The 27,785-nt window shown below is 40.1% G+C and overlaps 2 protein-coding genes across 4 annotated transcripts; one reads left to right on the top strand and one right to left on the bottom strand.

Moving 5' to 3' along the window:
* Positions 1–533: 533 nt before the first annotated feature.
* Positions 534–15,117, top strand: LOC124881065 (fibrinogen alpha chain-like). 3 transcript variants are annotated; one of them, XM_047386556.1, is made up of 11 exons: positions 534–756; positions 1,604–1,708; positions 3,077–3,260; positions 3,477–3,622; positions 3,988–4,086; positions 4,497–4,649; positions 6,743–6,815; positions 12,825–12,946; positions 13,060–13,243; positions 13,339–13,484; positions 14,641–15,117. In XM_047386556.1, the coding sequence occupies exons 1-11, from the start codon at positions 706–708 to the stop codon at positions 15,007–15,009; spliced, it is 1,632 nt and encodes a 543-aa protein (XP_047242512.1). In that variant the 5' UTR covers positions 534–705; the 3' UTR covers positions 15,010–15,117. The 3 variants fall into 3 exon arrangements, with proteins under 3 accessions (XP_047242512.1, XP_047242513.1, XP_047242511.1); XM_047386557.1 differs by lacking the exons at positions 12,825–12,946; positions 13,060–13,243; positions 13,339–13,484; positions 14,641–15,117 and adding an exon at positions 7,877–8,821 and having other exon boundaries at positions 569–756; XM_047386555.1 differs by lacking the exons at positions 12,825–12,946; positions 13,060–13,243; positions 13,339–13,484; positions 14,641–15,117 and adding an exon at positions 7,877–8,821 and having other exon boundaries at positions 573–756; positions 6,743–7,340.
* Positions 15,118–19,608: 4,491 nt separating this feature from the next.
* fgb (fibrinogen beta chain) lies at positions 19,609–25,995 on the bottom strand. The gene is made up of 13 exons (XM_047385162.1): positions 25,840–25,995; positions 24,632–24,661; positions 24,428–24,534; positions 23,618–23,720; positions 23,234–23,302; positions 22,991–23,105; positions 21,958–22,064; positions 21,748–21,862; positions 21,533–21,652; positions 21,327–21,449; positions 21,147–21,241; positions 20,504–20,694; positions 19,609–20,226 (listed from the first exon to the last, which is right to left on the bottom strand). The coding sequence occupies exons 1-13, from the start codon at positions 25,921–25,923 to the stop codon at positions 19,995–19,997; spliced, it is 1,491 nt and encodes a 496-aa protein (XP_047241118.1). The 5' UTR covers positions 25,924–25,995; the 3' UTR covers positions 19,609–19,994.
* Between the last annotated feature and the right edge of the window lie 1,790 nt (positions 25,996–27,785).

Genomic DNA, 27,785 nt, shown 5'->3' with positions numbered 1-27,785 from the left:
GTATTCTGCTACAATTGAACATCGGATTTGGCAGATCAGACCTCAGACCAAACCAACAATCGGTATCAATCAAGAAAAGCCTGACTGGTGCATCACTGCTACATCTGATCAAGTAAAAGCTTAATAGACCTTAAAAATGAGCTAACTAGGAGCTAAAATAAGCTAATAGCTAATATAACTTCCAGATTGGACATACAACCTTTTCTACGACTGAAAATGAGACCTGGCCAGTCAAACCTCAAAGAAAACTAGGAATAAGTAGTTATTGGCTTTAATTAAAGCTCTTAATGGTAGAGTATCAACCTACCTACAGTCTGTTCATGACTGTTGTCTTTTTTTAAACAAACCTTTTCCTCTTAATAATTATTTTGTCGTATGAACTCGTAATTTCTACATCAGACTAGTAATTACTGTCAGAGGTTTGTTGCTGTTTGCATAAACAGAATATGGTTTGAAGTGCACGTAAATCCAGCAGCATGTTTGGGTTCACTCTGTGTTTACTTTGCTGCAGTGAAGGCACACAAAGTACAGCAGACAGCATCACTCAGTGTCGGCATGAGCTGTTGCTCAACTCTGATCGGACCTGACCGAGGTTTTCTAGTGAGTCAGAGGTTCAACAAACTGGACCAAGAGGATTTAAAGGATCCGACTGCAGGGCAGGAGGAACATTCAGGATCTCCACAGAGAAAGTAGGACAGCAGAAAGATGAAGAGTCTTAGTTTATTCCTCTGTCTGGTTTCTGTGGCCATAACACAGGTGAGTCAAATTAACTTTTGCTGATGAGCTGTTAAATAACTAATCAATACGAAGTGGTGAAGAGTTTAGATGAATAAAAATACCTTGTAAAACCTTATCTTATTGTCAGTGAGATATCTAGAACTTAGCACCGACAGTTAAAGTCAAAATCTAAAAAACGGTCCAAAAATATGAAATGACTACATACATTTGTGCTTATCATCAATAGGGCACTAAATGACATACTAGTTTTAACAAATGCAGATAAATATCCATGAAAAGGATGTTAATATATCTGATAAAGAAGCTCCATTGATTAAATTGATCAGAAAAGCAAAACATCAACCTGAGTCCCAGTCTGTGCATTCACTGGTAATTTAACTGTCGTTAAACCTTCCTGACATACACTGGTCTTTGCACGTCTTGAAAATGCTCAAAAAGCTACCAAAGGTTACTCCAGCAGAGAGTGGGGCCGAACGACTTATCTAAGAAGTTCTGGAGATCTTTAATATTTATTTTTTTACACCCTAGAGTCAGACCTACCTTAGTTCTGCTTAGTACAGTTTTACATGGCTTTAACAACGAGTGTATTGGGGTTAAATTTAAGATCTTGGTGAAAAATCCCAGAAAACGTTTCTAACATGAAATTTAAAGCAGAAAGTCAACTTTATATTAACAGTAAAAGCTGATTTCCCTCAAAAGGCTCTGAAAGTGAACGCTAGTTTGAAACAAACTGATAAAATATGTCCAAGAAACTATAATTCATGAAGTTTTTATTAAAACTAGTACAAAACATAAGCATTTTTTATTCTGAACATTAGTTTCCTAAACAATAAGTAAAATGGTGTTCTGGTCTGCCTTTCTCCAGGCTACGGTGTTGGACCCGCGAGGAGCCCGTCCGGTGGAGCAGGCTACCAGAGATGAAAACTGTGCCACCCAGAAAGATTGGCCTTTCTGCACAGACGATGACTGGGTAATGCTTCTGGCTTTATGTCTTTGCTATAGTCAAACGATGTATGGAAATGATCTTTTTAAGATTTGTTTTTCATGATGGGTTTGTGTAAACATCTGTGAAATTAAGCTCAGCATGTGTAAAATGTTGAGACAATGAATAAAGTGGTCCAGTTTAGGCCCAGGTGGAGGAGCTTCAGATGAACTAGTGACTGAGGGCATTTAGTTTCCAGAAGGCCAAACGGATCCGGTTAAAGCAACCGATGGGCCTCAAATTAAATAGAATAAAACTTTTCCAAGGTTTTTCTTACTTTTCTGATGATGAAAACAAAGCGTTCTGGTAATAATGCTGGAGTTCAATGACAATATCTTGGAATATCAAACTTTCTGTCTATAAACCGAGGCTGCTGACAAATTATTTAGTTGCTAACGGAGGATGCATCTTTAGTTTGGTGTGCCGGCGCCGTCACTGATCTTACTAGCTTTAAAAGGGAATCCCCAGGACTATTTTTGTCCAAAAAGCTAATTAAAGAGTTTTTAGTTGCAACAATGTTTTTAGGATCATCACTGCTTTTAAACATTCTGTTTTTTTAAGCCACTTAGGGAACAAAATGTTTTTTAAGAAAAAAACAAGTTCTCTCAATATTTAAATCTTCTAGCAAGACGTTAGCTTTTTATGCTAGCACTGTGTTTGCAAACCACTAAATCAAACTTAGTGATCAATTCTGGATTTTTTTTCTGAAGAAAATACTGTTTTTCATTTAATCCCACAAAAGTGTCAACTTTATGGCGTCACTTTAATCTCTAAAAGTGACTTTCATAGAAAGTGCTAATTGCTACATTTATGCTAGCCTCTTAGTTAGCTGGAAGTAACCTGATGTACTACGCTTGGCCCAAACACCTGAGAATACAACTTTCAATGGTATTAAAGTATTTACAAAATGTTTAATTAATACCTGATTCAGTTACTGATGTTAGCAGTTAGCTAGTTAGCTTGATTTACTAGCATTTTTGGTTTCCTTCAAAATTTCTCAACAGCAAAAATATTCTTGAAACAAGATGTTATTGTAATTCAATGGGTCGACTCGATTAGACCCGCTACTAATAACCAGGATCAAGCTTACCAACTTGTTAGTTTTGTTATTTACTGCAAACTTTTTAAAGGTCCACAACAGGGTAAACTAAACGATTGTTGATAAAAGCTGAAGGATCAACCTGGTAAATGTTTTTTTCTGTTTGCTTTTTGTCACATACGGAGCAGAAAAGGTTCATTTTAGTTAGACTCAGTAAGGCTCCAGTTGATCTGAAGGTCCATTGAAATGCAAATATTAATAATAATTATTGTTTGTATTTGGTGAAAAGTTCAATATTTTCATCCGTGCTCCATCAGAACTCCAAATGCCCGTCAGGCTGCAGGATTCAGGGTCTGATGGAAAATAATGACAATGAGCTGCTGAGAAAGATCGAGAAGATCCGCAGCCTGCTGAATCAGCACAAGACCAAGCATAGCTCTGTCGACGTGGTGTCCAAGCAGACCTACGAGATCCTGAGAGAGAAGCTCACCCTCGATTCTGGTCAGTGCTCCATCAGTGCCTTCGCCCCTGTAAACATTTGGGATGAACAGGAAATCTAAGTGTGTTAAGGGGGTCGGTCAAGTTTAAAGACTCTTTTTAAATTATAATGGGTTGTTTTTGCCCTTAAACAAAGATTTTATGCGAAATAGGTTTAGTGTTAAGATTTAATAAAACCAGAGCACTTTCATGCTGGTGAATCCTGCCTATTTCCTCCAGGCAATGACGAAACCTACTATACCATGGCCCAGAGGCTGCGTCAGAGGATCACAGACATGAAGATTAAGATCGACAGACAGCAGAAGACTCTGGACGCCCTGAAGGATCGGGTCAAAGACCAGGTGGTCGAAATGCAGAAACTGGAGGTACAGAGAGATTAAAACAAACATTTGATGCAGTCAGACATGTGACAAATACTTCGTCTGGTCGTTTTTTATTTTGCATTTAGAAGACATATAGAGACATTGTTCATGGGGGTCACTTAATGCAAATGTTGACCTGTTTTAAAACAGACTTGTTTTAAATCAGCGGGTTTCACACTTTTCAAAACCTAAATTTCACCTACAATAATTGAGATTAAATATTCAGGTCTTAGTTCTTATGAGAAAAAGTACAAATCTAAATCAGGTAGTTTTGCTGGTGTCTTATTCTAAAGTATTCATCTTTGTTGTGATTTTATTTTCTCTAAAGTTTTAGAATAAAGTCTGTATATTTGTTTCTCGATTGTTAGGTTGATATTGACATGAAACTGCGCTCCTGCAAAGGATCCTGCTCCGGTTACACAGAGTACCAGGTGGACATGGAGAGTTACGTGGCCCTGGGCAAACAGGTAAAGACCGAAGAACGTTTGATGGACTGAAGATCACTTTAGGACCAAGGCTATATTTGGCATGAAGGTCTCTCACTTCTAACATCAGTGGTAGCCGCATCATGAATAAAATGTATTTAAAAAAAGGAATTTAGTAAGAGGTTTAAATCCAGTATAAGCTTGTTTAGTCTAATTTATGTGGTAAAGTTGTTTGTTTCTGCATACAATTTTCTTTAAACTGGGGAAAATCTGCATTTCCACAAAAACATTCCAATTAAGACAATTACTTTTATGTCCTAACAGTAAAATCCATCAAATTTTAGTAACTATATTACATGTATCTGAATCACGAACTTTACAAATGGTTGTTTGCTGCAAAAAAACAACATATACACTGGCACATAAATATTTGATGTGTTTTACTCTCTCAGCTGAGTCAGCTTGACTCTCGTGCAGCCCAGAGCGTCGAGTCAGTGGGGAAGCTGTACGTAATGAAGAGCCGGCCCCTGAAGGATGTGATTGTTGACTCCAGATTCAAATCCAAGGATGTGGCAGCTCAACAGAAGGAGGACATGTTCACTCAGGTGAGGGATGCTTTGCATTCTCCAGACACAACTCACAAACCTAGGAAACTGAAGGATATTTGAGATAACTCCCTGCACTTTAAAGGGGTTATGTCCAACTCCAGGCCTCTAGGACCCCACTGGTTTTAGATCTGCCTCCTATATCTGCAGAGACCCACCATGAACCATTCATTTGATTCAGGTCCGTTAAATCAGGGGAACATCTAACACATGAAGGTCATCTGCTCCTGATAAACCACTGCTGTAGGGCAGCCATTTGTTTTACAACCGCTGTATATTCAAAGTCAGATGTTTGAAAAATGTTTTTTATATTAAGCATGCGTTTATGACAGTAAAAAGGTAAATAGCTGCAACTCAAATCCATTTATAACCAACCAGTTTCTTCTAAATCCCTACAGACCGTTCAAATAAAATCCAGATGTTTTCCTTTATTTCATTTATTTAGTGATAAATAAGCTAAATGTAAGAAGGTAGATTCCTATTTTAGTTCATGTTTTTATTATTGATTGAAATCATATTTGTTTATTTGACAGAATGGTTGTGAATATTTTCTGTACATATCCAGTAACTCTTGGAGTGAATAAAGCTGTTAGCTTGTAAGCTAGTTATTAGTATAGTCATTAGATTGTTAAATTAGCTTCTAGCTAGTGAATCCTGCTGGTTCTCCATTTCACAACTGAAAATCAGTTGGTTGGTGTGTTTGATTCCCAGATTCATGATCCCACCTTAGAGATTATAGCAGAAGCATCAAACACACCCTAAATGTGCTAACTAGCCAAGCTAACAGCTATATTACCTCTTAGCTAGTGGTTAATATAGCTGTTAGCTTCTAAGCTACTAATTAGTATAGTTGTTAGCTTGCTACAATAGCTTCTAGCTAGTAAATGCCTCTGGTTCTCCATTTTATAACTGAAAATCAGTTGGGTGGTGTGTTTGATTCCCAAATTCAGGATCCCACTTGTTAGGTTATAGCAGAAGCCTCAAACACACCCTTAACGTGCTAACTAGCCAAGCTAACAGCTATATTAGCTCTTAGCTAGTGGTTAATATAGGTGTTAGCTTGCCGTGTTATTTCCGAGTTAGTGGATTTTTATGGCTTACTGAAGCTTTCCTTATAGACCAAATTTATTAGAGATTAACCTTTCAGGCTTTTACTGGTCGATGCCAATTTCTGGTTTTCTGATTTTCAGTCATAGCAGAAGACTCACTAATCCTGAATGTGCTAATTAGCATGCTAATACCTATGACAGCTCCAAGCTAGAAGTTAGCATAGCTGTTAGCTGGGTATCTTGGTTTTTAAGGTCTACTGAGCTTTTGCTTGTTGACCGAATTCAGTAGAGATGCACTCATCAGGCTCTCTTTTATGGCCAATAACAATTGCCGGTTTACTGTGAGTTTCGACCTGCAGATTTTAGGTTCTCCCTGTTTTAGATGTTTAGTTTAAGGACTTAAACACATAAAATAATTTGACTTTAAACTAGAATTATTGGATTACAAAATTATCTCCCTCTATGCATCAAATCATATGTCCATAAAATGTATCTTTTTAAACTCCAAAGAATATGTCAAAGTACTTGATTATGGGTGGTGCGGGTTTTGGCCTAAAATAGTGGGAATTCTTAGTTTTGATGCATTTGAAGAATAGGAAAAGAAATTGAGATTTTTCATGGCTTGACATGCAGGTCAAGAGGAAATTGTGCGATCCCAAAGATTGACTGATTGATTGGTGGATCTTAAAAATGTATCAAAATTTAAATGTACCTTATGGAGTCCATTCTACCAAAGTTCTAGGTAAGAATGGTAAAAGTACTACCTTGTTTCCCCTTAATCCCAATTTTTTGACTATTCTTTTTCTTTCCCTCAAGTTCGGAGTAATTTGGCATACTGGCTGTTTTTTAGGCCTAAAATTCAAAAGAATTGGGCAAACACATTGGCTTGCTTTCCTTATGTGAGCCTGACAATACTTTTTCAAATTTTAGCCTTAGCCTGGCTGGTGAGTCTGGACATTTTTTCAGTATGAACGAGTTCATAACACTCACAATAATGCAATTATTTGCTCTCATTTTTAAAATGTTTGTGTCTTCTTTTTTCAGGTGAATACAGTACAATTTGTCTTAGAGGAGGAAGGCTCCAGCTCATCTCCAGCCACCGTTTCCAAGGTCCCAGGTACTTCCCACTCATCATCTTCTTCTACATCCTCGTCCTCTGGGACATCCACTTCCGTATCTTCGTCTAAATCCATCACTGAGCTCTCAGGACGTGGTGATATCGAGTTTGGGTTCGGGGGGTCGGAAACACTCCGCCAACCCAGCGTTAGCCACGTGAGCACCAAAACCGTCAGCTGTACCAAGACCACCAAGAGGGTGATTGTTCACACAAAGGATGGGCCAGTGGAAAAGGTGGAGGAAGTAGGCGGTGGACCCGAATGTGAGGGGCTCAGTGGTTTTACAAAGGGTGGAATGAGCTCCTTGTTCCCAACACTCACCAGCACATCCTCCTCCTCCTTTTCATCATTTCATTCTGGTGGAGCCAAGGGAAGCGTCTTGGTAGATTCTAAATCCAGGTTGGATCCGTTCGGAGCTGACTTCGGTGCTTTTATGACCGACAACGCTGAGGACGACATTCCTGATTTCCAAGCTCGGACTGTGAAGAGTACTCCTGTCGAAAGGCAACAGGAGTTTGTAGGAAAAGGTACCAAAACAATCCAACTGGAGTAAGATCTGTAGGAGGCGAGTAGGAAGAGGCCAGCTAGATAGCTAGCTTGTTAGCTAGCCATACGTACCAAAAACAAGAAGTGAATGCAACGCTGCTATTTTATTGGTCTTGAGTTACCTGATTTAATCTTTTAATGTGACGTAAATGTTTTACGTAAAATATTTTGGTTTAATATGTAATCTGAAAACTTCTCTCAAACATCTTGTTGGCAAGAGCATATTTTGAAAGCCAAACAAACTAGCACACTGATTCCATTACTGTTAACTCGAAGAATTCATCTAAACCTGCAAAATTTAACAAAGAAATTCCTTTCATCTCCCTAACATGGACCCTTTATGTAACTCAGGAAACTGTAAAAGTTCCCAAAGGTCCAAACAGTGTAGAACTGGGAAAATATTGACTTTTTAAACTCTGATTGAAGGGGGAAGTGAACGTTTTTATCTCAGCAGTAAGTTTGAACCAGCTGGTCCACGCTAACTCGCGGTCTTTGATGTGTGCCCCTCTGTTCACAGATTGCGTTGACGCCCACCAGAAGCACCTGAAAGGGGAAACAAACGGGCTTTTTAAGATCAAACCCACTGGCTCCGGCTCTATGGCAGCCGTGGAAGTTTACTGCCAGCAGGAGGGGATAATGGGTGGGTGGTTGTTAGTCCAGCAGAGAGAAACTAGCACCGTCAGCTTCAACCGCACCTGGGCCGAGTACCGCGACGGGTTCGGCTCGGTGGATGCTAAGGGGAAGGGGGAGTTCTGGCTGGGCAACCAGAACCTCCACCTGCTGACAAACCAGGGTGAGACCATGCTGAAGGTTGAGCTGGAGGACTGGGAGGGGGGTGTAGCTGCTGCTGAGTACACAGTTAGGGTGGGCACTGAGGAGGAGGGTTTCCCCCTGCAGGTATCTGGGTACACTGGAGACGCCGGGGACGCTCTGGAGTCCCACAGCGGTGTGAAATTCAGCACCTTTGACAAAGACAACGATGGGTGGGAGGAGAACTGTGCGGAGGCGTATGGGGGTGGCTGGTGGTACCACAGCTGCCAGTCGGCGAACCTAAACGGGATTTATTACAAAGGTTCATATGACCCACAAACAAACGCACCTTATAAAACAGCGAACGGGGTGGTGTGGCCGACGTTTAAACCGGCCACTTACAGCCTGAAGGCCGCACGGATTTTCATCCGACCGGCTGCTTTCTGATCCAAATAGTAAACGTGTCACGAATTCAACACCCAGAGGTCTGCCCATTTATTGAATAAAGAGGAAAATGAGGACATGGCTGAAGGTTAACCTCTTGTTGGGATTTCAACACAATGTCAAACAATGTGATGTACTCTATCGACCTGTTTGTTGGCTTTAACTGTCCAATGTTCTCAATGTGACCCAATGTTCTGCATGTTCTTTACCTCTGTAAGGATCAATGAATGAACTCTGCTCAATAAATAACCATGCAGTGTCCACTTCAGCCGCTGTGGGTTGTCCTGTCTTTTTTTTTAAATATGGATCACTTTGTAGGAAAAAGTTGCAGCAAGCCAAAGGTGTCAATAAGCTGAGAACGACCAACCAGTTTAGTAAAGGATGAAAGCTGGTGTAGTTGTTTCCCAGGTCTGGAGAAGTGTTGGAAAAAAAGAATGTATGAAAAAATATTTCGTTTACATTTTCTAAAGGGCTAAAATCTATTACTTAATACATTTAGGGAGATTTCAATTGAATGACATTTATAAGACATGCTCCACCTATGATTTACCGTGTCAATAAAAAAAGAATCTAAATGTTTTATTCCTCAACAGGTTAAAGGTACCAATATTCCTAATCTGTGCTTTAAAGAATCGTCATTTAGTGAAGAAAGCTACATCCCTTAATTACAACTCCCAAGAGTCATAGATTTCAAAACCCAACAGATTTTTGCTATTTGGATTTAAATAAAACCGTAAAAAGGGTCAATATCGTACAGTCAGAGACATCCAGCATTGGTCTGTTTCATACATATAATCAGACTCTTACTATTCAAGCTGTTAAAAGTTAGCATTTTATGATCAAATGTCTTGAATGTTATAAAAACCCAGTAATAAAACCCTGATCAACAAAAAAACTGTAAAATCACCTGAATGCAGGTATATAACTACTATAAGATGAGCACACCACAAAGTGTTTTACAAGAGCCAACAAAGCTTGTTAAGTTTTAATGCTGACAGACTGATTATATGTTTAGCAGCTCTGTTCACTCATCCAACTGTTATTATAAAATGTTTATATTCAATAAACTTATGAAACATGGATCCAATTTGTTTCTATGTGTATAAAATGTTAATCAGACATTTGGCCAAGTACTGGAGGTCGAACCTCTTTTTTTAATGTGGTTTTTTATAGTAATTTTGTCAGATGAAAACAAAAAACATTTAAACCAAAAAGCAGGAAAGTGAGAGAAGGGAAAAAATACATCAATGACTTATAATCAACTTTACAGAATCACAGATTTGACTGTAGAAAAAATCTAATCTATGGCTTCATACTAGCTACATACACTACAGGTCCTTCTCAAACTATTAGCATATTGTGATAAAGTTCATTATTTTCCATAATGTCATGATGAAAATTTAACATTCATATATTTTAGATTCATTGCACACTAACTGAAATATTTCAGGTCTTTTATTGTCTTAATACGGATGATTTTGGCATACAGCTCATTAAAACCCAAAATTCCTATCTCACAAAATTAGCATATCATTAAAAGGGTCTCTAAACGAGCTATGAACCTAATCATCTGAATCAACAAGTTAACTCTAAACACCTGCAAAAGATTCCTGAGGCCTTTAAAACTCCCAGCCTGGTTCATCACTCAAAACCCCAATCATGGGTAAGACTGCCGACCTGACTGCTGTCCAGAAGGCCACTATTGACACCCTCAAGCAAGAGGGTAAGACACAGAAAGAAATTTCTGAACAAATAGGCTGTTCCCAGAGTGCTGTATCAAGGCACCTCAGTGGGAAGTCTGTGGGAAGGAAAAAGTGTGGCAGAAAACGCTGCACAACGAGAAGAGGTGACCGGACCCTGAGGAAGATTGTGGAGAAGGGCCGATTCCAGACCTTGGGGGACCTGCGGAAGCAGTGGACTGAGTCTGGAGTAGAAACATCCAGAGCCACCGTGCACAGGCGTGTGCAGGAAATGGGCTACAGGTGCCGCATTCCCCAGGTCAAGCCACTTTTGAACCAGAAACAACAGCAGAAGCGCCTGACCTGGGCTACAGAGAAGCAGCACTGGACTGTTGCTCAGTGGTCCAAAGTACTTTTTTCGGATGAAAGCAAATTCTGCATGTCATTCGGAAATCAAGGTGCCAGAGTCTGGAGGAAGACTGGGGAGAAGGAAATGCCAAAATGCCAGAAGTCCAGTGTCAAGTACCCACAGTCAGTGATGGTCTGGGATGCCGTATCAGCTGCTGGTGTTGGTCCACTGTGTTTTATCAAGGGCATGGTCAATGCAGCTAGCTATCAGGAGATTTTGGAGCACTTCATGCTTCCATCTGCTGAAAAGCTTTATGGAGATGAAGATTTCATTTTACAGCATGACCTGGCACCTGCTCACAGTGCCAAAACCACTGGTAAATGGTTTACTGACCATGGTATCACTGTGCTCAATTGGCCCGCCAACTCTCCTGACCTGAACCCCATAGAGAATCTGTGGGATATTGTGAAGAGAACGTTGAGAGACTCAAGACCCAACACTCTGGATGAGCTAAAGGCCGCTATCGAAGCATCCTGGGCCTCCATAAGACCTCAGCAGTGCCACAGGCTGATTGCCTCCATGCCACGCCGCATTGAAGCAGTCATTTCTGCAAAAGGATTCCCGACCAAGTATTGAGTGCATAACTGTACATGATTATTTGAAGGTTGACGTTTTTTGTATTAAAAACACTTTTCTTTTATTGGTCGGATGAAATATGCTAATTTTGTGAGATAGGAATTTTGGGTTTTCATGAGCTGTATGCCAAAATCATCCGTATTAAGACAATAAAAGACCTGAAATATTTCAGTTAGTGTGCAATGAATCTAAAATATATAAATGTTAAATTTTCATCATGACATTATGGAAAATAATGAACTTTATCACAATATGCTAATATTTTGAGAAGGACCTGTATATTGCTAAAAAACATTGGGCCACTTGCCTTTGCACAAATATAAACGTGTGGCATCCAATTCTTCATCTGTAGTGTCTAATATGATCTTGACCAACCTACTGCAACTATAGCAGCTTTCAATTGTCTAGGGAAGCTGTCCACAACCATTCTTCCAGAACCGTATTCGTGAGGTCAGACACTGATGTTGGATGAAGAGTCTTTGCTCTCATTCATCCCAAATGTGTTCTTTTGGGTTGAAGTCAGGATACTGTGCAGACCAGCCAAGGTCTTCCAAACCAAACTCGCTCTTCTGTTTTTATAGACATTATTTTGTTCACAATTATCTTGTAACAGGAAGAGACCTTCCCCCAACTGCTCCCACAAAGTTGGAAGCATGAAATGGTCCAAAATGGCTCGGTATGCTAGGCATTTCACTGGAACAAACGGGCTGGTCCAAGCTCCATAAAAGCAGCCCCACACCATACTCCTCTCTGGACCAAACTTTACATGTGACTCGTCAAAGTCAGCCAAGTGCCGTTCTCCTGGCAACTTCCAAACCCAGTCTGGTCCATCGGACTGCCAGACACAGAGGCATGTTCTCCACAGAACACATCTGCTCTGATCTGGTCCAGTGGTGCCGTGCTTTACAGTTGATGTAAATGTCGGAGGTCACTGCTTGACCTTGGAAACCCATTCCCCAAAGCTCTATTCACTGTTTTTTAGGCTTATCTGAAGGCCACATGAAGTTTGGAGGTCTGTGGACTCTGCAGAATAGGTGTAACGGTTTGGATGTAATCTGGTCCACTTCCAGACCAGTGATGGATACATAAATGATTCTGCTCACAAGAAGCCGAGAGGACTGGAGCAGACACCAGAAGATATATCTGGTGGCACCATGAGCAGTGTGATGTATTACAGACAGTGGCTAGTGTCCAGCATTCAGTCAGCACAGAGGGTAAAGGTCAGCAGACACAGAACGAAGTCCGCATTAACAACACCTGATGAAGTCTGATATGGATCAAGGCTGTTGCATCATGCAGAAACAGGCCAGATCTTTTTTTGACAACGTCTTTATGCAGCCCACCCTGATCTAGAATTATATTTTACTCTCCTAACGAATAAATATCAGTCAAAATGTGAGAATGGAAAATTATAATTCTCAGAAAAACGTGATTTAAATGCAACACAGTTGAAGTGAACAGCATCATGATCTCTGGCTGGTCCAAAAGTCCTTCTGGTCTCACCAAGAGACAAAAACAAACACAGTTATCTTTTTCTTCCTGTTTGACTTGGCTCGCTTAAAGATAAACCGACTTGTCTTGTTTTTTTCACTTCTCATCCTCTGTAGTGTGTCAGAGGTTTAAACAGCAGAAAGAAGATGTCCAGTGGTTTGCAAGTGGCACCAACATGGACAGGGGGCAACGGTGCCCAGTTAGATCGCATCTCTCTATGTGTTCAGATGATGATTGGGTAAGAAGTTCAAATAAACTGCTTTTTAAAGCAGCATCTTTAACATATGGCTTGCTGTAAGGAGCCATTGATCCCAATATTCTGACATCCAGCTCTCATCTCCTTCTCCAAAGGTTTCTAAATGCCCGTCTGGTTGCAGACTTCAGAGTTTGATCTCAGACATGGAAAGTGACGTGGAGAGAAAACTGCAGAAGTTCTGTCAAAAGGCAAAGGTTTACGAAAACGCAATAGAAAAGTCCATGACGGTGATGACGCACATCTACAACTCTAACCGCAGAGTCATCGTCAGCAGATACAGTTAAGACTCAGAAAGTGTTTGGTTTAGGTTTTTTGGACAAAATAACGCCCTGCTGCAGTGATGCTGACTCATCAAAGCTGTGTTTTGTGTCTAGTATCAGAACAGAGGTTTGTGGAACGTGCAGACAGCCTGGTCAGGAACATCACAGAGCTACGGCATCGATCACAAGTTCTGGCACAGAAAATAAAGCAGTTAACCAGCAATGTGAGGAAACAGTTGGAGGAGCTGTATCGAACGGAGGTAAGGATAAAATAAATGGCTATTTAGGCAGAGGAATGCATTTATCTACTGTTGGGGTCATCCATTTTGGTTGGACAGACCGACTAGCCTGCGCACTTCGACATGCGCAGCTCAACAGGCGTTGCAGCTCTGACCTGGGATTACGAAACCCTCGAACCTGGGATTACGAAACCCTCGGAAACGAAACTTTCGTTGCCATTTTCAGCGTTTCTCTCGGGACGACGTAACGGAGGCGCATATCTGGAGAGACAAAAGCTCGCAGCTGAGGTCTGGGCCTTGTGGCCTGACCACTCCTTTGTTCCAGTTTTATTACTGGAGTTTTTCCACTGAGTTCCCGCCTCAGAGTTTTATGACCCTTTGTTCGAGATTTGGGGCAATCAGCTGCTAGAGGCTAAGGGCGCAGCCCACCGACTACCAGCTGATCGCCGCTTCAGCGCACCAAGAAGGCTGCCCTGTACAGTTCTACTCCACTTTCCAAGTTAACACAAACTGCACATTTTGTCCATAAAACTGCTGGTTTGATCTTCACAGACACTCAATGCGCATATAGTTTTATTATTTTATTTTTAGATAGTAATTTTACCCCCTTCTGTAGAGTAGAATGCATATTTAGTTAGGTGAAGGTTTTTGGACCAGAGTAGTAATTATATCAGGGATATATGGTCAATAAATGTTCACATATATAAAGAGAAGCATTTGTGTTTATTTCATGCAAGAGTGACGTATCTGTCAAAATAAGATCAAAGTTCCCCCACCTTCAGTGAATCAGCTGATTAACCAGTGGCATTTAGTGTGGTTTTGGTTAATGATTATCAATTATTAATGATAATTAACTAATTGTAATTATTAAGAGCTTCTAGCCCATAATCTCAACACCAGAGGAAATTTCAGATTTCTATTCGTAAGCAATGATTTTTGGTTGAGAAAACTATTTTCCTGAATTATGATTTTTAATTATGATTATTGATTAATATTAATTAATCAATAATCATAATCCTTACACTACAGTGCCTTAAACGAGTTTTCATGCTCCTTAAATGTTTTCACTGTTAGAAAACCACAAACCTCCGTGTGTTTTTGTGTCTCGTTTCTCTATCAGTAACCGGTAAACACTGATTGAATGCTGACATCTCTAATGCCTTGTTTTCATTATCAGGTGGACATAGACATGAAGCTGAGAACCTGCCAGGGAACCTGCCGGGAGGTGCTGCCATTCAGTGTCGATCATCACAGCTTTCAGACACAGCAAACGGACCTACGCTTCATCGACAAAACCTTCAAACAGAAAAGCAAGCCCACCACGCCTCCTCTGAACATTCCCAGAGTTAAGCTGGAGCCAGCGAATCTGAGCCCGAGGCCGTCTGCAGAATACAGAAAGATCCCGAAGGTCCAGAAAGAACTGCTGACACAGTTTGAAGACATTGAACAGAATCATATTGTGTTGGTGCTGGATCAGCCTGCTGAGGTGAACCCAGTCAGAGGTGCAGCTGCTAATCAGAAGGCAACAGCTAAGGGTGGAACTTAGAAATAAAGCCAGGAAGAACTTTGTAACGTCCTCAATAAAGACAGGATGTAAATATTGTCTTTTGTTCTATTCATATATATGTATATATATATATATATATATATGAATTATATACAGTACAGACCAAAAGTTTGGACACACCTTCTCATTCAAAGAGTTTTCTTTATTTTCATGACTATGAATATTGTAGCTTCACACTGAAGGCATCAAAACTATGAATTAACACGTGTGGAATTATATACTGAACAAAAAAGTGTGAAACAACTGAAAATATGTCTTATATTCTAGGTTCTTGAAAGTAGCCACCTTTTGGTTCGATTACTGCTCTGCACACTCTTGGCATTCTGTTCAGAATCAGAAAAGCTTTATTGCCAAGTACGTTTTTGGACATACAAGGAATTTGTTTTGGCGTAGTCGGTGCAATACAATACAAATTAAACAGTATAAACATATCTACAATATAATATAAAGATATGTGCACAGTTTTAAGTGAGTGAGAGTAAATATAGAGCAGTATAAGATGCAAGAGCAATACAACAGTGCAGGTGATCATTGTGCAAGTAAAGCAGGAGTCCAAGCTGAGTGTTAATGTAACTCATAGAGTTACAAGTTACAAGTGTCCTGTCAGCAGCCTCCTGCCAGAGGGGAGAGTCTCAAAGAGTCTGTGACCAGGGTGGGAGGGATCAGCCAGAATCTTCCCTGCCCGCTTCAGGGTCCTGGAGGTGTACAGTTCCTGGAGCGACAGTAGACTGCAGCCAATCACCTTCTCAGCAGACCGAATGACACGCTGCAGCCTGCCCTTATCCTTGGCTGTAGCAGCGGCGTACCAGATGGTGATGGAGGAGGTGAGGATGGACTCAATGATGGCTGTGTAGAAGTGCACCATCATAGTCTTTGGCAGGTTGAATTTCTTCAGCTGCCGCAGGAAGAACATCCTCTGCTGTCCACAACCATCTCCACTGTCTTTAGAGCGTTGAGCTCAAGGTTGTTCTGGCTGCACCAGTCCAACAGATGGTCCACCTCCCATCTGTACGCAGACTCGTCACCATCAGAGATGAGTCCGATCAGGGTGGTGTCGTCCGCAAACTTCAGAAGCTTGACAGACTGGTGACTGGAGGTGAAGCTGTTGGTGTACAGGGAGAAGAGCAGTTGATGAGCTTCAAGAGGTAGTCACCTGAAATGGTTTTCCAACAGTCTTGAAGGAGTTTTCCAACAGTCTTGAATGAGTTCCCAGAGATGCTTAGCACTTGTTGGCCCTTTTACCTTCACTCTGTGGTCCAGCTCACCCCAAACCATCTCGATTGGGTTCAGGTCCGGTGACCGTGGAGGTCAGATCATTGACCTGTTCTCTAATCTGAGCTGCTGTTAACCTGCAATTTCTGAGGCTGGTGCCTCGGATGAACTTATCGGTCGCAGCAGAGGTGACTCTTGGTCTTCCTTTCCTGGGGCGGTCCTCATGTGAGCCAGTTTCTTTGTAGCGCTTGATGGTTTTTGCGACTGCACTTGGGGACATTTTCAAAGTTTTCCCAATTGTTCGGACTGACTGACCTTCATTTCTTAAAGTAATGATGGCCACTCGTTTTTCTGAATCGCAGACTGGATGTGATCCTTACACAGGATCGCAGGCAGGTTGCGGTTCCTGGACGCAGGGGTGAAATGGGATAAATCTTGGAGAAAGTTGTTCGCTCGGATCTGGCAGAAAGACCAGAAATTCGGCTGTTTGGATTCGCCTTTGAGAAGCACCAGCGAGACTCTCAAGGCTGACGGAAAATTAAGAGTCAGCCTAACCCAAATAATTATTGTTTTTCTGAATCTGGCTCCCCTGCACGGCCTTGATGGCTGGCCATCTTCAACTTCTCCTGGAAGTTATGTAAACATGACGCTCTGCTCCCTCTGCCCCCTCCCTTCCCTGAGGACATCTGTGGACCTGCTCAGAACTTTGTGGCCGGTTGATGAACATTCCAACGTACCATCAAGGACGATGGCCTCTGGGACAGTGCTTCATGGACTTACTTGCACACACTCACATGCTCAAGATAAACATATGCACCCCTCAGACCACCTTCACCGTTCCCGGCATGATGTTGTTTTGTCAACTTGTTGCTTCTTTGTGCTGAGGTTTTTTGCAATCTCAAACTGTATCCTGCTAAGGATAAAGTGTGAAATATGATTTTTTTTCTCTCTACTTACCTATTGTGGCCTCTTTTCTCATCTAGCAAGGGCAGCGCCTGTGAGTGGGCAACAAAGCCCCGGTGACCCGTCCCCCCCTTGTCTTGTGTCATGATGTATATTTGGATGGGTTGTACTGGAATTCTAATTTCCCCTCGGGGATCAATAAAGTATCTTTGAATTGAATTGAATTCTTTACTTAGCTGCTTTTTTCTTGCCATAATACAAATTCTAACAGTCTATTCAGTAGGACTATCAGCTGTGTACTGTATCCACCTCCTGCACAACACAACTGATGGTCCCAACCCCATTTATAAGGCTTGAAATCCCACTTATTAAACCTGACAGGGCATACCTGTGAAGTGAAAACCATTTCAGGTGACTACCTCTTGAAGCTCATCGACAGAATACCAAGAGTGTGCGGAGCAGTAATCAAAGCAAAAGGTGGCTACTTTGAAGAACCTAGAATATAAGACATATTTTCAATTGTTTCACACTTTTTGTTCAGTATATAATTCCACATGTGTTAATTCATAGTTTTGATGCCTTCAGTGTGAAGCTACAATATTCATAGTCATGAAAATAAAGAAAACTCTTTGAATGAGAAGGTGTGTCCAAACTTTTGGTCTGTACTGTATATATATGTATATATGTATACACACATATACACGGTCTGGAGAAATGCTTGGCCAGTCCAGCACCTTTACCTTCAGTTCACCATCTAAACCAAGTAAGTTAATCTTGGTCTTATCTGACCACTGGGCATGGTTACAGTCATCCACATCCTTAGTCTGCTTGTCTTCAGCAAACTTCTTGTGCATCATCTATAGAAGAGACTTCCTTCTGGGAGGACAGCCATGCAGACCAGTTTAATGCAGTGTGCTTTCTATGGTCTGAAACTGACAGGCTGACCCCCCCACCCCTTCAACCTCTGCAGTGATGCTGGCAGCATTCATACGTCTATGTTCGGCAGACAACTTCTAAATATAATGCTGAACACATCCACTCAACTTCTCTGGTGGACCATGGTGAGGTGAGGCCTGTTCTGAGGGGAGCCTGACCTGTTAAACTGCTCTATGGTCATGGCCACCGTGCTGCAGCTCAGTTTCTGGGTGTTGCCGATCTTCTTATAGCCTGGACCATAATGTAGAACAACAATTATTTTTATAGGTCATCAGAGAGTTCTTTGCCATGAGATGCCACTGACCTTCCTCTGAGAGTGTGAGAGCGATAACACCAAATGTAACACACCTGCTCCCGATTCACATGTGACACCTTCTAACACTAATCGGTCACATGACACCAGGGAGGGAAAATGGCTAATTGGGCACAATTAGGACATTTTCACTCTGGGGTGTACTATGTACACTATATTACCAAAAGTATTGGGTCCCACCATTAATTTATGGATTGTAGTGTTCCTGCCACTTCCATGGCTGTAGGTGTGGAGAAACTTGACTGGCCTGCACAGAGTCCTGACCTCAGCCTTCTTGAACAGCTTTGGGGTGAATTAGTGGAGGCTGCTCATCTAACTATGAACACACTCCTAAACCTTGTGGAAGACGTTTACAGAGTTGTTAAAGTTGCCATTGCTGGAAACAGTGGATCCATTATCAAACTGGACCTTGTAAATTAAGAATATGAAATCATAAAAGTTCATGTACATGTTAAATATCAGACTTCACATGTTTATGTTTTTGTAATTGCAAAGACTCGTGTGAACTTCCAAGATCCTCTTTTGCCTTTATTATATTTTTTATTACATTATCTCCTAACTTGATTTAAATTTATTGAAATTGTTTACCTTGAAGGCAGAGAGCTCAGATGCAAACCATAAAATGTAATTTAAATGACTTGAGCTCAGTTATTGTATTTATTTAACACTGATGATTGTGATATTGTGGAACTAAGAAGCTGTTTTTGCAGATTAATATAAAAAATATCCTTGATTCTAACAATTTATCTCACCTAAAAAAGTCAATTCTGTCCCTGTAGATGAAAAATTACTATTTTACAAACTGCACTGGTGTTAACGTTTTAAAATCGTAACTGATGAATGCAGCTATTGAATTATTACATTAAGTTTGAAATGATCTGTTTGAGTGTTAAACTTTAGCTGAGCTGAAGCAAAAAGTTAAATTAGGTGACAAATGACAGCAGAGGGAGCGTTTAGAAGAGGGGCTTACAGATTGAATTAACATTAACCTAAAATCTGTAAATGAATAGGGTAGAAAAATGAATTTAACAGGTTATGAATCAATATGTTTGAAGCTGAACCTGGTCTGATTTGGGGATTCACATATAATTAACTTCAAACTTCAGAACCTGACTGCCAGTTATTTAATTACAAGGCCTATTCTTTACTAGACCGACATATTTTGATCCTGTCTGAGATTAAAATGTAAAAAACAGGACCAAACAAGATTATCATAGGTTCCTCAATATGTTTATTGAGTAGCAGAGGACAGTTTCATTTACTGTGCCTTTATTGCACACAAGATGAATCACAGCATATGTTTACACAACAGATCAGGTTTCCCCTCTTATTTTTAAAGCTAAACCGCTTAATGTTATTATTTATGTTTTAGAGTAATGCTACCTGTTGTTTTGGTTCGTTTCACACCATTTTTCCTTATACTTGATGTTAGTTGTGTATAAATATGCTTGTGTTCATCAACAAACAGGGTTTTACCAAATTATTATTTATTCCATATCATCTATTTTGGTCTTCCACTCCCTGTAGAAAAACTCTTTGGGTGGTCTTTTATTTTGGTAGTTTCCTGTTTGAGTTGAATGTGCCAGCCCCCTTCGCACGATTATCTGGATGCAAAGTAAGGTCTGATCTTCATGCTGATGGCCTTCAACGAATACCAGCTCCCCTTCCAGTTCATCCACACTATGCCATCATCTGTGCCATGCTTTGCCATCTGTGCTGTGTAGGCTCCGCCCATGTAGTATCGCCCGTTTGGATTGGCCGAGTGGCAGCGGTTGTACCACCAACCACCTCCGTCCTCCCTGGAGCACTGCTTGGAGGGATCACCGGGGTTCCTGGAGGAAGCAAACATGGACATGAGAGGATGAGATGCATGAATAGTTAATGCAAAATCTAAAAAAATATTAATATTAAATATCAGGCTTTTGCTGCCTGTATATTTTGTCATTCCCACTGCCTCTTTCTTTTATTCCCACTGAATGCAAAATGTTCAGTGTTTATGACCGTGATTCTAATAAATAATGAAATATTTGCTGCTTTATTTTCGATGTAATAAAGGAATTCAAACATAGGTTTAGTATTGGAATAGTCAGTGTTTATTTGTTCACCCACCAGTTGTCATTGTCTCTATCGTAGGTGCTGAACATCATGCCGTTGTGAATGGTCATGGTGCGGTTTTCACCAAACAGCTGCAGAGCTCCTTCCAGGAAACAGTTGCCAGCATTCCCAGAGTAACCTTCGACGGCCATCACATAGTTAGATGTTTCTGTCTGGATGGTGAACCGCTGATAATGGGCATGGACCTAGAGGAAAAGGAACCAGAAGTATTAGCTTTCAGTTACACTCAACATTTTTACTGGTAAGTTTTAAAACAAAAGTCAATTTCAACTTCTTTTTATTTGTTCATTTACATTAAGAAAGGATTTTATCAAGCATAAATCTAATTAGTTTATGACATAAAACAAAAATAAAGTATCCAAGTATTGAACCCTGGGGAACCTCACCAATGCTTTGGACAGGCTGTGGAACATCAACTATAGGAGGACTGTAAATGATTGCTGCATTAAGCTAAATGGAATGGTTGCTGACCTTTTTTGTAATAATAAAGAGACTCGAACCTCATGGTATAATAATAAATTTTAAAAAATCCAATACCCAAGATTGTATCATAAAACTTTTTGTTTGTCTGGATAGTGAGCCAAAGATAATGATAATATAATAATTTCTGGTGTTGTCAGAGGCCATAAAGACCCACCTTGGCTCCTGTCCAGTCCTTCATCTCGATCAGAACCTCGGTGGGGCCCATCTTGGTCAGCTGACTGATGCGGTCATTGCCCAGCCAGTACTCGCCTAACACATTAGAAGACAGGATGGTGTGATAGTGGTCCTCAGGGTGTGATTGGAATACAGCAGTTACAGATGTTTAAAGTCTTACCAGGAGTCTCGCAGAAACGTTTGCTGGACTCAAAAGCGATGTTTCCGAAACCACGGCGATATTCGTCCCAACGGCGGCCAAAGTCAACGCTGCCATCAAGCCTGTTCTGGATAAGGACCCATCCTGGGAATAGAGCGTTTTCAAACATACTGTGATTTTAACTGAAGACCTACACTCTAGAAGTACTGAAGAAGTTATAATCTAACCCCCGTTCTGGGTGGTCTGATCACAGAAGACCTTGTACGGTGGGAACAACGGATCCGGCTGAATGACATACATCTGGGAGTCACGTCCTCCGCGCCGGAAGATGTCTTCACACTCTTTACCTGGATCACAAAGAAGAGAGGTTAGCCAAAGACAAATCAAGTTCATTCTGCCATTGGTTTTTCTTTGTGGAATACATTTTCCAGCCCCCTCTCACCAGACACGACTGGTATCGGACAGTTCGTTTTGCACGGGTTCTTGCACTGATCATTCTGGGCTGTAATGGCCTTCTCAAGCTTCTGGATCTTCAGCCTGATCTTGTCCAGTACCCCCTGTAACCACAGCACAATATCCATTAGAATACATTGGATTGTCCCTTTAATTGTTTTTATTGCATTTATTGATACAGGTCATGAAAAGGTTTGACCTGTAGTATTCTGATGTTGGAGGGGAAAACCGTGTCCACCGTCTCTTTGATGTAGGCGTGTTGTTCCTCTACTTGATCGGTGTACTCTCTCATCACCTGGTTGTTGTCTGAAAACATCCAAAAAGAAAGGATGAATAATGGGAAAGTGTATATAAACAGATTCAGGTCCATTTTAAAATAAATATTTCTTGAGCTAGCCTTTAAGGAATGTTCCAACCATAATATCTTAACGGCTCAACTTTTGTATATTTGTAGTTTAATTTTCACAGTTTGTATTGCAATTGCACTGAATTGATTTGATTGTATAAACGGAAAAAAAGATTTGTGGGAGTAAGCCGGAGTACCTGGAGAAAAACCACACATGCACAGGGAGAATACGCACAATCCCTGCAGAAAGACCGCAGGCTGGGATTGAAACCCACAACCTTCTTGGTGCAAGGCAACAGTGCTACCGAGTCCACTGCTGTGCATCCTGCAGTGTTGTCTTCTACAATGTTCTGACATTGTAGATAACCTGTGGTAACAATACTGTTGTAGAAATACTTGTACTAATACTCAGCTAGTAACACATAATACTGCCCAAGATTTCCCAGAGCATACTGGGATGTTTTCTAGATTGGGTTACCTTTTACCTCCTCCTTTTTCTGTATTTTTGCTGGAATAAACAGGTTAAGTTCCTGCAGCTCAATAGGTGCCGAAAAATATTAAATTCCAATGACAGGACACCTTGTTTATGTTTTGAATTAGATGTGGTTATTTAAGTTTAATAATGTCTTAGTTTTATAACTGTATTTGTTTTAAATTAAATCCTAGCTTACCAAATCCGTTGTTCACGTAAAAAAAACAACAAATTCCTGATTACCGTAAAGGGAAAATTGGTTCCAAAACAAATATCCATGAAGACTGATGAGCTCAAACAATTTGTTCAACCAACCAAATAAACAGTTAACCTGACAAACAGGACGGCTTGATGGGAGGAGTTTCCCTTTAAATAACCTGATGTAGTAACATGTTTTCCACTAATTCGCCTTACTGTTGAAGACAAGCTGCCGCTCCCTCAGAGAGCTGGAGATGCCATTGACGTAATTGTAGACGTTGTTGGACGATCGAGACAAGTCAACAATCTGAGGCCTGAGCTCTACAATGATCTAGAGAGAAAAGAAGGAGTTAAGCAGACCTAGTCTGCAAGATTTTAGCTTTCTGAAGATCCATTCATTTTCATCTGAATCTGCTGTATGCAGCAATGTTCTTGCAGAAAATAAGCTCAGAAATTTACCGATTTAACGTTCCGCTCTTGCTTCTGCAGAGAGTTCTTCAGTTCGCAGCCAGTTGGACACAAAACGCCCTGATCAGAACAAGAGAGCAAAACGCTTTGATGTTTGACCTGAAGTTAAATCTCGTTTTCTAACCTTTAGACTTGTTTTTTAACGATTGTTCTAAAGACTTTCAGGTGGACAACAAAGCTTTCCAGGATCGACCTCCCAAACGTCCGTTTTAGGAGTTGATGTTCCAATATGTGAACAACTAGAAGTCTTTCACTATCATCTTTATATGTTGATTTCTACGATACTCATAAGCTAATTAAAATCAAGTTGATGAGTTCTCTAAAAAGGTAACATCCTGAGATTAAAACCTTTTGTTTTATAAAGCTTTTTCTCACCATCGCCTCTGAAGCATGCGTACATCCTCCTGCCTCATAGTACTCCTCCTTTTTCTTCTCCTGGCGACCTCCGACCGGAGCTGGGGTAGGGCGACCGCGGTACCTGAACAAAAACCGACAGTAGAACGGGTTCCTAAAGTTGCCCTTCAGTCTGAGGAACGTCTAAATGTGTTTGAAAGGATTTAGGATTGTTGGGTCCGAATTTAGACAACTTCAAATGGGCTAATCAAGCCTGACCTTTCTCTACGAGAGGCATATGGGCTATATGGGGGTGCAATACAGCCTAAAGCAGAGGGGCCAAAGAACCACAACGGAGGGACCAATGGCCACAGCAGAGGGGCCAAAGAACCACAACGGAGGGACCAATGGCCACAGCAGAGGGGCCAAAGAACCACAATGGAGGGACCAATGGCCACAGCAGAGGGGCCAAAGAACCACAACGGAGGGACCAATGGCCACAGCAGAGGGGCCAAAGAACCACAACGGAGAGACCAAAGAGCAACATGTGACTCTGGAGCTGCAGGCTGCAGACTCCTTGTATGAGGGGAGGATGTCCAGTATTATAACACCTATAAATATAAATATGTCCCACGTTTTAAGACAACTTTTAATTTCTACAGTTTAGAATAGTTTTGTTCAAGCGTTGCCTCAGTGTTTATTGGATTTATAAGCATTTGCTCCATTGATCAGTTTTCCATAAAGATGTAGCTTGTTTAAAATGAGATGACTGATTGTGGACAACCTTGATGTGCTGCATTCATCGTCAGATCTTCGTATTTGAATATTCTTGTCATGGATAACTGGTTGTACCTGCTGCCTCCGCTGATTGGTGGAGGGACGTATCGGTTTCCGTTGTACGTTTCTCTGCCTCTGGTCAGCGGCCGATGGCCTCGAGCATCGACAGCTGCTCCTTCGCTCTGCACACAACACAAAATATACTCACTGTAAACAACCCTCTGCAGCATAGCTGTAATAAAATGCTACGTAGTTCTTGAGAAAAATGATTTCACTTACTGTGGCATTCTTTGCTGGTGCCTTGTTGTCCTGTGGATGAATATTAAAATAAATAGTTAGGAATTAAATGTGGTTTCTGATGTTTAAATTTTAAAATGAATCATTTTTCAGTTTGTTTACCGTTATTGTAAAATCCCTCAAATACAAGACAGAAGAGAAAAGCTAAATATGGTTCACTTGGTAAAACTGTTCACAACAAAACCAGTGTGAACATTAAACTGGAAAAGTTTCAAATTCATTTTTATTCAACTTTAGATGAATAAAATTAGCTCTAAAACAAACAAGACATTTGTAGGTTCCTCTCAAATTCAGTAAATATTAAATGTTTTTGAGGTGCGTTTTTTCTTTATGTGACATATAAGACGCAAGTGATTTGACTGTGATTAATAAACCTTCATTCAAACTAGAAATTAGCCAATAAAATATATAGTTGATTGTCAGTTAGCAAAAATTCAGATGTATTTATTTTAAATTATATAGCTTTTTTAATTTACATGATTTAATATGATCAGACATAATTTCTAATAAATGTCTTAATGAATGTTTATTAATGGCATGTATTTTCATTGAAACGCTATATTTTAAATAACTTTGGGGGTTTTTAAATCATTTGAAAATCTACTCAAATCTCAAAAAAATATTAATAATTGTTGTTTTTAGTTATTAAATTTTAGATAAATAAAATTTGCCCTAGAACAGACCTCAAAAATGCACAAATTATTCCAAATTAAACCTCTAAGACTGTCATATTATCAATATAACATGCATGAAATTAATTTTAGCTTTCAAATTATTTGTACTGTTTGTTTTAAGGTACCAGGAATTACAGATATCACAGGAATTATTTAAAAAATAAAAAGCAGGTTACACTTTAACAAGCTGTAATTTAGCTCCAAAAATGTACTTTCATCATTTTAAATGAACTTCAACCCATCCAGGTAAATGTTTGTTTGTTGTTTCTTAACCTCTGCACATGACAGGATAAAATATTTAATACTATCCAACATCATAATTAGTGATAAAACATTATTAAAAGCCTATTGCTAACATGTATTTTAAATGAAACATGCAATTTTTGATAACCTTTTTGGGGGGGGTAAGTAGAATAAATAATGAGAATAACATAAAACAATCACTATTCTTTAAACTGATCAACCAAGAAGACTCTTAGCAGATGTTAAAGATGTTTCCAACATTAAAATACTCACCACCTCATAGTCGTCATATTCCAACACATCCTGAGCCCAGGTGACATGAAGGCACAGATACAGTAACAGTAACGTCTTCATCATTGTTAGCGAAGATCCAGCGTCTCTCTCTGCTTTCCTCACTCTGCCTCGTTCTTCTGTCCCACAGATCTTTCCTGACGAGGTTTTTATCCTCTGAGCTCCTGCTCCACCTGCCTCCTCCGGGTTTCATTGATCTGGTGGAGTTGATCAGTAACCACTGAGGTCGGTTCAACCAAGCCTGACTCAGCTCTGAACTCGGCCAGGGAACAAAAGGGCAGAAGGAGCGAGGCGTCTAAGTTTGTTTAACGGATGTGTTGAGAGCAGCTAGAAGAACATGGTTGATGAGATATCACATCAAAACACGTTCCGAAAGCAAGAAAAGCACCTTGAAACGTTGGGATTTTTAAAAAGTATTGAATAAAAGTTGTTTCTATTTCCGTTTGATTGTCATTTCAGATTTCTAATAAACAAATATAAATGGATCACTCATTTTCTGCAGCTTCAAGTTTTTACACTTCTGTACTTATAGAAGTAACAAAATGGTGTCCTTAATTTTCTAACATGTTGAAATTACATCACCACCACAACCTAATCCTAAACATAATTTTTCTCAGATTTCATAAATATGTGCTTGCAGACCAAACTGTGGGAGTAAACAGGAAACAGACGACTTTTTAAAATGCCAAATCTTAGCTTTTATCACTGAAAGATGCTGTTTTCATGAGGTTGTTGAGAAATATCAACATTAAAATGCAGAGGAGCCAAAAAGGATCAGGAAAACACATTTTAACTAAGGAACATATAATGTAGAGCTTTTTTTAAGATTTTGGATACATTTTGCCTAAAATGCATTTTTCAGCATTTTTGCTGTTCTAGAATTAATATTCATAGTCACAGATGCACCAGTGGAGAAAAACATAGAATATGTGACACAGATGCAGCTGCAGTTACACACTGACTTGCATCACATTTAAAACAAGGATTTGCATCCTCTCCGTACCTTTAATCTGATATTTGTATTTAGTTTGTCTGTTCGTTGTATTAATAATTTATTTCACTATGATCTGTGATGATTCAGTTGTTCGCTGCCTGGAAGTTCTGACTTCAGAGTGCGTAGTGTTTGTTTGAGTCCAAAAGGGTAAACTAATGAAACGACCCACACAAACATCCATAAACCGGTTCTGCTGCACTAACAAAGACATTTCAGCCACTTAATGAGGATTTATTTGGTCTAACATTATGTTTATTGGTTTATTAATCTTTAGTAATTAATCCAAGCAGAACAGCTGTAGAACTTTAGAGAAACAGGTCCACTTTTGCTCTTTTTGTTGACTAAAATTGCTTACACTTTGAACCCATATAAATGACCTACTTATAATAAGAAACACCATTACATGAAATAAATGAAAATAATTTGCATGAATTATCAGGATTTTATCATCAAAAGTATTGAAAATGTTCCACTTGAACTTGTCAGAATATTTCCTGCAAAGCTTGGGCCGGTCCGTAACAAGAGCTGCTTGGTCCAGAGATTTTATTGGCTCCAAAATCATTTTACTGTTTTTATTAAAAGATGTTCTGTCAACTCTTTATTTCCTATATATAAGCCTAAATCACTGTAGATGATGTCATAGCCCCGCCTTTAACCTAATCCTGCTGCTTTAGGCATGGTCGCCCTGTCTTCTTCTTTGTTAAGAGTGTATTTCAGTGACTGTGCTACACTGCCACATACTGGCCTGGCATAGTTATTACAACATTGCAGATCAAGACAGTTCTAGTCATGATGCTGTGTTCATAGAGAACCAGTGATCTTTTTTCATGAAAGTAGAGATTTTCTCCTTTCATGTAAAAAGATCACTGATTCTCTATCAACACTGAAGTAATGTGTACAGTATCAAATGATCAGTCTATTGCACTGGTGTCAG

Source organism: Girardinichthys multiradiatus, chromosome 14 (genome assembly GCF_021462225.1).
Source record: "Girardinichthys multiradiatus isolate DD_20200921_A chromosome 14, DD_fGirMul_XY1, whole genome shotgun sequence".
Classification (NCBI taxonomy): Eukaryota; Metazoa; Chordata; class Actinopteri; order Cyprinodontiformes; family Goodeidae; genus Girardinichthys; species Girardinichthys multiradiatus.
Note: the sequence above shows the minus strand (reverse complement) of the source record. Positions and strands in the feature narration are given on the sequence as shown.

Bases quoted from the DNA above. Each gene is read 5' to 3' on its own strand.
- fgb (XM_047385162.1), bottom strand. From the start codon at position 25,923: ATGATGAAGACGTTACTGTTACTGTATCTGTGCCTTCATGTCACCTGG. The intron at 24,535-24,631 runs GTAAGTGAAATC...TGTTGTGTGCAG, and splicing joins CACCAGCAAAGAATGCCACA to AGCGAAGGAGCAGCTGTCGA. The intron at 20,227-20,503 runs GTGGGTGAACAA...TGCTTCCTCCAG, and splicing joins GATAGAGACAATGACAACTG to GAACCCCGGTGATCCCTCCA.
- LOC124881065 (XM_047386555.1), top strand. From the start codon at position 706: ATGAAGAGTCTTAGTTTATTCCTCTGTCTGGTTTCTGTGGCCATAACA. The intron at 1,709-3,076 runs GTAATGCTTCTG...GTGCTCCATCAG, and splicing joins TCTGCACAGACGATGACTGG to AACTCCAAATGCCCGTCAGG. The intron at 4,087-4,496 runs GTAAAGACCGAA...TTACTCTCTCAG, and splicing joins ACGTGGCCCTGGGCAAACAG to CTGAGTCAGCTTGACTCTCG.